This window comes from Varanus komodoensis, unplaced genomic scaffold, assembly GCF_004798865.1.
Source record: "Varanus komodoensis strain SLA01 unplaced genomic scaffold, ASM479886v1 scaffold1, whole genome shotgun sequence".
Lineage (NCBI taxonomy): Eukaryota > Metazoa > Chordata > Lepidosauria > Squamata > Varanidae > Varanus > Varanus komodoensis.
Window position 1 is genome coordinate 106,655,748 of NW_025335268.1, and position 10,111 is coordinate 106,665,858.

General features: G+C 38.5%; 1 protein-coding gene across 1 annotated transcript in view; it reads left to right on the forward strand.

The window, feature by feature from the left end:
• The window catches only part of SLC18A2 (solute carrier family 18 member A2), a 33,507-nt gene extending 23,600 nt beyond the window's left edge, over positions 1–9,907 (forward strand). Inside the window, exons 13-17 of the mRNA XM_044439641.1 lie at positions 226–277; positions 1,828–1,891; positions 5,293–5,412; positions 6,716–6,849; positions 7,956–9,907. Of these exons, the coding sequence (XP_044295576.1) occupies positions 226–277; positions 1,828–1,891; positions 5,293–5,412; positions 6,716–6,849; positions 7,956–8,063 (478 nt within the window). The 3' untranslated portion in view covers positions 8,064–9,907. The remainder of the gene's footprint in view (positions 1–225; positions 278–1,827; positions 1,892–5,292; positions 5,413–6,715; positions 6,850–7,955) is intronic.
• Positions 9,908–10,111: the final 204 nt, after the last annotated feature.

Sequence of the window (10,111 nt, forward strand, 5' to 3'; positions counted from 1 at the left end):
CTACAGAGTCTCAAGCCTAAATCCTCCTCGCGAGGTGCTGCCTCTGTCGGGGCATCAGGCACGACACAGAAATTGTAATAGACTTCAACAGAATAGAAATGAAGCTATTTTATTTAAAGTCATGTTATTACTTTAGTGTTGTTAACTACAGTGGTGCTAGAGGAAAACACGTGTTTAGTGTTTACATGTTTTCATGTCTAAAAGATAATGTTTCTCCTTTGACAGGTGGCTTTGTGCACTAACTGGGATGGCAATAGTGGGAATAAGCATTTTGTGTGTGAGTAAAAGTTGACACTTCTCTACTTTGAAAATCAAGTTCTGTTCTTCATACACATTATCAGTAGCTCTGCCCTGTGTGTAGCAGTAGTGGAATGTAGTGACTTCTCTTGTACATAATACAAACATAATACAATGGTTTGTTGCCCTACCCAAGGTCTGTCTGGCAAATGATTGAATAAACCTTAGTTTGTTTCCTCAGTCCCTGGGTTATTTATTTCCTTTTTCCTTCCTAGCTGCTTCTCTGTACCCAAATGCCTTTGCATTGCTGTGGTACTGGCAAGAAGAATGGTTGGAGGAGCTGGCATGATACTCTTTTTTTATATTGTTGTCTTCTGTAGCCTGCATGAAGTACCCAGGTCTAATCCCTGGTTTTGGATTTAAATATAATGACAACTGATCGTTTAAATAACACAGAGTTCACAAGCCAGTAACAGAACTTGGATTCTCTTTCTCAGTTGTGTAGTGTGGTAGAGTTTGGATATTCCTGAGTTAAATAAACCAAGGGTTAGTTAGCATTAGATGAAAACAAAGTTAGCGTCTGGGATTCGATCAGGACACAAACTTTATTCGAACTGGAAAGGAAACTTGACCGTAACACTCTGACATGGTACTGCAGCCATTTCACTTTTATGCAGGAAAGTACGGATAAGAGGCTGCAGCAGCTTCTATTATATTATTTCTGAGCAGTGATTCGTGCCCTCTTGATTCTCATATTTGCGTATATTCTCATAGTCAGCATCACTTAATGAACAGTGCCATAAACATGACATTTTAGCTTCCCTTATCCTGAATCTTAGCTTTCACTTGTAAGGTTTCCAGGCATTCCATGTTAAAAGCTGATTGGGTTTTTAATAACAACAACAACTAAGACTGGTAGAAAGTGACTTTCATTGAATAAAAGTGTTCCTTGTACATAGGATCGGATTTACAGTAGCATATGAACATCTTTGTTTTTTGTGTGAAGTATGAATGATGTTCATCTGGGAGAGAATTTGGCAGAAAAATGAGTTAAATGTACTTCATTAGCCAATGCAGGCTTTACATTAGAATTACAAAGGAAATCAAGGCTTATGTTATTCCAAAAGCTTTACATCTCTTATGGCCATGATGATATCTCTAATTTCAAAAGACCAGAGTTCTACTGAACTGAAATAAGGCAAATTATCATTGGAATGTAAATCTCTTCCTCTCCCTCTGTGCATGTATGTATTTACACCTATGTGTTTCACTGTAGGAAAACACTGAAGTCTTAAATTATCAAGAGATTTTTAATGACGATAGTGCAATGTGACAGTGTAGTTCCCACATCTGAAAACTTCTTGACTGTGGACTGTGAAAATTAATATTGTACATATAATTGTTTACTAATAGTACTTTCATTATTAATTATATTTTTGTATTATTCCACCCATTTTGTCAGGTAAAGAAATTTAATAGGTTAGATGAGATAAATATTCGCCAGAAGTCTAATGAAAAGCCTAAGTTACAATCAGCTTAACCTTGTAATTCTTTGTTCCCCCTCCCCCTCCCCCTCCTCTTTCTTTCCAGGTACCACTTGCTAAAAACATATATGGACTCATAGCACCGAATTTTGGGGTTGGCTTTGCCATTGGTAAGGAAAACACTTTTCATAGCTAGAAATTTGATTTAGAGGAACTAAGTGCAGCTGCGAAATTATACAGAATCTGAACTTCAATATATATTTGTAAATACAGCAGCACAGATTTATTTGTCTACTACAACTGTATCAAGGCCATAGTAAAATCAGTCAAGTAACTAACAATGGGTAGAGGGATGTTTGAACGATGTTGAAGTTGGCCAAACCAAATTCCACGGAGATCAGGAGCACTGCCATTAAACATGGGGCCTGCTGTGTCTGTGTGCGGTTGTCAGCTGGGCTGTGTACGTGTTCCTAGGCAGCAGTGGGCCTTCTGGATGTACTCTGGGGAAATAGTTGCATGCCTTTCATTACAAATGATGACTGGTGCACATGCTCTAGCCTGAATGAGGATAGGAAAAAGGCTTGAATGAACTTGAGGAGGTTTCTCCCAGACACACTGCATTACACATGTTGATGATTACATTTTGGCATATCAGGGAGCTGCATAACCTGCCCAGGGAGCTATGTGGCTAATGGGGCAGGCTAGAAATCAAATAAATGTCACCCCTTCCAGGAAAACCACTAAGGAGGATTCCCCTTCCCAAATGGATTCTGAACATGGAAGAGTGCTATGTGTGCCTTTTAAAATCCCAGGAAAATGCCCCGAACTGTGCATGTGGAGATACTTTCTGGAGAGGGACTGTTTGTGTGTGTTTTCAAATGCATGGTTGCCTGTTTGGGGAATGATAGCTTCATACTGTATCTAGGACCGCTCTCCTCTTCCACTACTAATAGGTGCTCTTCATTGGCAAAGATGCATGTAGGATCTAAGAGTATATCTTGCATTCAGCAGTGGACATGAGTAATTGAAATATGCAGAGAACAGTGGCTTGGGTATTTGCTCTTGTTGCTTTGCAATGTTTTGTTAAAAACCCCTCTAGATACAATACAGAATAGCTTTTACATTATTTTCTGTTGCTTCCTTTAAAAACCAATGTTTTGTATTGCTTGGATTGTCCAAAAGAAGTAAACACAAGTGTCCTGAGGCAAGATACTCAGCTTGTTCTGGATGGGGTTGCATTCCCCCTAAAGGGCAGGGTTCATAGTTTGTGGGTGCTCCTGCACCCAGTGTAGGCACAAAACCCCTTTAATCAGCTTTAAGCTCATATACAAGCTACAACCTACCTGAGCAGAGAGAGTTATCTGTGCTCTGGCAACTGCTCGTTTGGAATACTGGAATGTGCTGTACAAGGAACTGCCTTTGAAAATGACCCAGAAACTTCAACTGATCGAAAGCAGAGCAGCAAGACTGTTAATGGGACCGGCTTCTGAGAACATATTACTCTAATCCTCTTCCAGCTGCGCTGGGTGCCGGTTGAAGTTTGGGCCCGATTCAGAGTGCCAATACTAACATGCAAAGCCCTAAACAGCTTGGGGCCAGGTCATCTGAAGCATCATCTGATCCCATATGTTTTCTGGGAAACGCCTTCTCTGGGAACTCCTTCCAAAGGCAGTGAGGTGGGTGGCTACCAGGGCAGGGCCTTTTCAGTTGTGGTGCCCCAGCTGTGGAATGAGCTCCCTAATGAAGGGCCCACAGCACATGCTTTGCATTCTTTCCAGTGCCAAGTGAAGACCTTTTAATTTTCCCAGCATTTCCCCCAGTTTAACTTTTAAACTTTATTTTTAATATTGTAATTTATTCTGTTCCACTGCTATGCTTCTAGGCTGCTTCACTTGCAATTGCTATTGAGGTATTGTTTTTTAAGTTAATTTTTGTTTGTAGGTTTTTTTTTTTTAAGTTTTGTTAACTGCCCAGAGAACCTCAGTATTCGGTAGTATAAAAATGAAATAAATAAAATATAAGAAACCCCGTATATATGTTTCCGGTTAGGGAGTTTAGAATGTGCTTACAACAATAAAGTTGAGCAAACGTTTTCATTATATAGTATCAGAGTTGACAGATGGTATAATAATTAGATATTCAGCTGGTATTCTGTAAAAACACAAAGACTTTTATTAGCTGCAGAAATTACATGCTGACATCCTGACACAGCAAATATCTTACAGGATTATATTTTGATAAATCACTTCATGTGGTTTTCTTTTTAATTACAAAGAAAATACACCTCACAAACAATTGATAATATCATACAATTACCCATATTAAACCTAGCACAAGTGGTTTTATTATGATGATTTATTATAATAAATAATCATTATGTATTTCATTTCTGTACTTCCCCATAGCCAAAGCTCTCTGGGCGGTTCACGACAATGTATAAAACAAAGCAACAAAATATGCTACATATTCCAAGTGCTCCTGCTGTCTGGCATAAATAGATGGCAGTAACGTATGGTTCCTGAGGGTTCTGGCAATACACATGCAAGAGGATTAGCATGAAATCCTATGCATGTTTAGACAGGACAGTGGCTGGGGAATGCTGCAAGTTTTGTTCCTGTCCCTGCTCGTTCACAAACATATTGAATGGTATATGATCTCACATGTTAATAAATTAATTTGGAAGTACAGGCAGTCCCAGCGTTATGCAATAAACTGTGGAACAAGAGACAAGAGAAGGAAGATCAACCATTAGCAGCTTAGCTGTAGCGACAAAACTCTAGTAGGGATATACCAGAAAGAAATGAAATGTGGAATGCATTTACAATGATAAATGTCTGAGTTAATTGCTGAGATAAAGGAGGAAAAACACTTGGTATCTTTTCCATCTGCATTGGCTTCTCTCATATTAAGTATTGGGCTGCAACTGTTAGAGAAGGGAATTTTGACCTTTGGATAGAATATTGTGTTTCAAGATTTATTGATTTCACTAAAGGTGGCAGAATGTTTGCATTCCATGATAATCCTAGGGCAAACATTTGTTAGAAACCGGTTTCCTTTACAATACTTGCAAACTATGGCTTGCATACATGTTGGCATATCACAATATAGATGTTTTCCAAATACTAATTATATTTGAAGTATTGTTGAACTGAAGTGTTCTTTCAAGTGTATACCTGTGGAAACCTTAAAGAGTTTTGTGACCATGGAAGTCTGGTGGGCAGTTTGCTAGCCACTCTGTACTAGCTAGAAATTATTGGAAACAATAATAGTTACCAATGGGGCCAGGATAAATTGTCTGGACTGCTCCAGGTTTTGAATGTATTAGGTGCCGAGAGGAGGGTTGTTTTGCGGCTCTTGGAGATTAAGACAGTAGCACCTTCACCTTCTTGAAATCAAAACCTGTTAGACAATGTAAGTTAATGTGAACATATTTTATACATTATAAAATGAATTGCTAATTCACTATTATCTGTTTATTCTCTATGCGTATGTTTAGGTTGTATTACAAAATGTGGAAAGAGAAAAATTGAATGTGTTTCTTACAATATTCTGTTTTCTGCTTTGTGATCAGGAATGGTTGATTCTTCAATGATGCCTATTATGGGATATCTTGTTGATCTGCGCCATGTTTCAGTCTATGGGAGTGTTTATGCAATTGCAGATGTTGCATTTTGCATGGGATTTGCTTTAGGTAAGGATTTACTTGAATTCAGTGAGTCTTACTCCTGAGTAAGATGTACCAAAGCCTAAAAGCTTTGCACTGTTTATCATCTGCTATTAGTTTTGCTGTCATTTTATCTAGTCATTGTTGTTTTATTTTGATTGTTAGGTTTTTATCCTTTATTTTAAAGGGATGGGAGAATAAGCAATGTTTGTGCTCATCAAGGTGTTTACTTTTCATCATGATGCTCATCCCTCTTTCTCTCAAGTCCAAGTATCTGTTTTTCTACCAAACAGGAAAGTCACATATTCTTAGCATGAATAACAAGCACTTTTCTGAGCGTGCCCCTAAAATCTGCACTTCCTCCCATTGGCTAAAGTATAAAAATATGTTTGGGGAGAATGTGCAGTTTTGCAAATGTGCACTTGCAGTCTCGTGCACTGTCACAAGTGTGCATTTTTGAATATGAATAGACTCAGGAAAGTGAAAAATTCTGTGTACTGATTTTTCTGCCTGTGCTCATATTTGTAAATGGAATGTTATGGCTTTAGCGAACTGAAACAAATTGTAGTTTGTTATTTTTATTCCATAAGATTACTGAAACGTTTTAAAATACAGTAAGTAACATGAACAAGCAGATATTGCAAAGGCCTTGGAGCAGGCATTAACAATGGCATCTGCCTGGCAAGCTGCAGAATTAATGTGCCAGCTGCAGGGAAGACGCCTGAGAGCCAGCATGGTATAGTCATTAAAGAGTGCAGGACAGGGACTCAGGAGTTCTGGGTTCTAGTCCCCACTTGGCCATGAAGCTCACTGGGCCGTCCTGGGCCAGTCACTCGTGAGATTAAATGGAAAGGAGGAGAACCTTATAAGCTGCCTTATGGAAGGAGAAAGGTGGAATGTAAAAGTGATGTAATCAGTATAATGTAGATATCGTTAATATTGGAGAAGAAAGCAAGGGACATCGTAGTTCCTCTCCTCTCCTCCTTGGTATTACTAGTTGTATTAGGCAGAGGCCCCAGTCATGCGATAGATATTTTCTGAGATAAAGCTTCAGGAAAAATTGCTGCCTTGCATTCCCTTCAGTTCCTGAAATTTTGGCAACCTTATCACCTGTCGGCTTGGTGAGACAATAAGGACATTGTATTTAAACTCAGTTGTTTTAAACGTATATTTAAGTAGCAGTGTCTCTATTGACTTCAAAGGCCACTTTTTGTAAGTAATTTATGTCTATGCATATCCTTTTAAGCATATATTAATTATGCTTATGCAATGTTATGTTTTTTCTTGTAAGTGCCCTTTGTATTTTGAAAAACAATCTGTATTTCCAAAGGTCCATCTGTTGGTGGTGCCATTGCAAAGGCCATCGGGTTCCCATGGCTCATGACCATTATAGGAATTATTGACATCCTCTTTGCTCCCCTGTGCTTGTTTCTGCGCAGTCCACCTGCCAGGGAAGAAAAAATGGTAAGGACAAGTATTTTCCTCCTCCTCCACTGGATATGATGTAGGGCTAATTTGTCTTTTACCTTTGTGGCAAAAGGGATTGGGTGAGAGGTTTATATCTTCCCTACCTTGCACAGTGGTCAATATCTATGTTTGTATAAAATTAAGGGAGCACATTCCTAAAATGAGACCTATGAATGGTATGCTTGACCCTACAGAGGGAGGGCTAAAAGTTAGGAAATAGCAGGCCAGATCAGACCACACATTCCCAAGTGCTGCCTCATCATAGGCTTCAAGCATTGTGGTGGACAAAGCCAAAGTGAGAACCAGTAGACAACCAAAGTGTTTCATTGCAGCTTCTAGTTGAAAGCTTTGTAAAATAAGAATACTGATAGCACAAACAAATGGTAGATATTCAAACCTTTTCCAGTAGACTGATACATGTTAGTACACCAGCAATTGGATAATGAAAGACTTCTGCATTATCACATGCATTCAGTACTTACATTAAGGAAAATAATTTGCTTGTATAAGACCCAGAAAATTACTGAACAGGCTTAACTTTGGAAAGCAGAAATGGCAATGGAAAAATGCAAGTAAGGGGAAACATGATAGAAGTGTTTAAAACTATGCATAGTGTATATTTTTCATCTCCTTCCATAATACTAGAACCATGGGTCATCCCATGAGGCTGATTGGGCATGGGCGATGGTGGGAGATTCCGCACAGAAGTACTTCTTCACACAGCACATAGTTAAACCGGGGAATTCATTGCTGCAGGTAGTAGTGATGGCTAGTCAGCTTTAAGAAGGGTGGGACAAATTTGTGGAGGAGGGGGCTATCCATGGCTACTAGTCTTGTGGGATATATGCTACCTTTGTTGCAAAAACCAAAATGCCTGCATCGAGCAGTTGCTGAGGAGCTTGGGGAGGCAGAGGTCTTGTTCCCATCCTGCTTGAGGGATCCTGTGGACAGAGAGTGAAAGGAGCTGAAGGAGCAGAGGTCTGACCCAGCATGGTTTTTCTTGTTTTACGTTCTGTTGATAGAGACAGCAATAGTGTGTGTCTGTGTGCGCGCATGTGCATGTGCGCATGTACATATTAATATACAGCTCTGTTCTTTTATAGGCAATACTTATGGACCACAACTACCACTTTAAAACCAAAATGTATACACAGAACAACATCCGGTCACATCCAGTAGGTGATGAAGAAGAATCAGAAAGTGATGAGTAATGTATAAACGCCGCCTCAAGTAGTATGTTGTGTAAAACAGTGTTTCCTGTGAAACAGCCCATCAAAACATTTTAGTTGCATTGTCCTTTTAATAGTGAAATAGTTCCGAGAAACCAAAGGTATATTTATGTATTGCCCATGATTATGAAGCACTGCCTTATAAAAGAAAGAAAACAGATTTTTATAGGAGTTTGTTATAGTGTTGAATCTTTGTGTATTTAATATTATGCACTATATTTTTGATTAAATAAGTAGAGTACATGTGTAAATCTAAGTGCAGTTCTATGCTTTTGAAATGGTAATTTGCAACCACTTTCCTTACTATTCCAGATTTTTAATTTACATGATCAGAAATGAGTGCCTGAAAGTAAAAATAATAACTATAAAACATTGTCAATATTTTTGCTTGAAATGCCAAACTTGATTTATCAAAGATGTATCTTTCAGTAAACAAAATTTACCCAATATTAAGAGAAAATACTTTATTGTAGGATGTGGTATTTGTGAAGAAAAACTTTGACAGAATTATTGGCTCATATTTTAGCTGGCACTAGTACAAATACTTATAAACAGAGGACAGGCATTACCCTTCAAAATGCTATCTGCTTTATTCAGTTAACCCATATCAGCTCTTGTTTGAGCATTGCTGATTAAAGCTTTTACCTTCAAATTCTGATGTACAGTCCATCATGTGATGATTCAGCTTCCAAGGAGGTGTTACTGGAGCTGCAAGCCATGCATTAAAGCTACATTTTGTAGGAGAAATCAGATGCTTTGCTTTACACCCTTTTTTGGACACATGGGAACAAATACTCCCCTAAATGGAGTTAAGACTATTCAAATATGCTAGAACCAGATTGGCCAAAGTTTGAGCCTCTTCACATAGATTTTAAAAGAAATTAGAACAGGAACTCAGAAGCTTTATTTTGAAATTTTATTTTTGGCCCATCTGATTTATTTTTAATGTTCAAGTCACAAATCATTTTAACATCTCCTAATAGCTTTTGCATTTCTACACAAAATACTATTCATTTGAGGTTTACCCATTAAGTTCTGCTCTCAGGCACAAGCTGCTTGGTTCATTTACTGGCCCATCCCAGAAGGGATCCCTGTCCTTGGGCAATGGTTATGCTTACTGAATGTTGAAATTCTAAACAACTGATGATCTCCCTTCTAGAGAGAAAGAAAATGCAGGATGGCGGTTTGGAGAGGGCTGTGTAGATTGCTTGATGGGAGGCATGCATCCTGCCCCTTCACTATTGTAACTAAATGGGCAACTCTGCAACTTGCTGAGCTCTTTGGCAGTGTTTGCCTATGGTGGGGAGCTGAAAACAAAAATCTAAATATTTTAGAAGCTAGACCACATGTAAAGATCAAGTATTTATGTAGTGTTGTGTATATGTCACTTTGCTTGAAAAAACTGATCTCTGTGCCTTCTTTCATGTATCAGCAGATGGTTTCTGTTTTAAACCAGATGCCTGTTTACATAGTTTTGTAAAGTGTGGGCTGGATCCAGATCTAGGCTGGTAAAGCAAACATTCTTGTTCCCTCCTTCATACAGCAGTACCTCAGGCCCCCAAAAATGCTACATATAAGGGTCAGGGGATTCTGCTGAACAGGGTAAGCTCCAGTACATAGGAGAGGGAAAGAGCCCTGAAAATTGATCCAAGTCAATCGGATCCTTTTTATTTATGGAAGACAAGATTCTGGTTCCAGCCCAATATATATTTATTTTGGTAAAGGTATGAAATGCTGTAGATAAACTGTTCTTGTTCTGTTAATAATTATACAGAAAAATAGGAACTGGAATGTCATTACATCTCGAATAAAAGGTAACAATTTGATGTTTTGCTATAATTTGTGTATAAAGTAACAGAAAGACCTGTCATTTTCAGCTGGAAAAAAGTAAGGCTATGTTTCATCATGTAACTACAGTGTTAGGACAATTCATTACCTTTATGATAAAGTACAGGAGGAACTTCTGCAGTTCATATTCATCACACATGTAACTTTGATAGGGAGGGAAACAAGCCTTTTTTCCCCTTGGC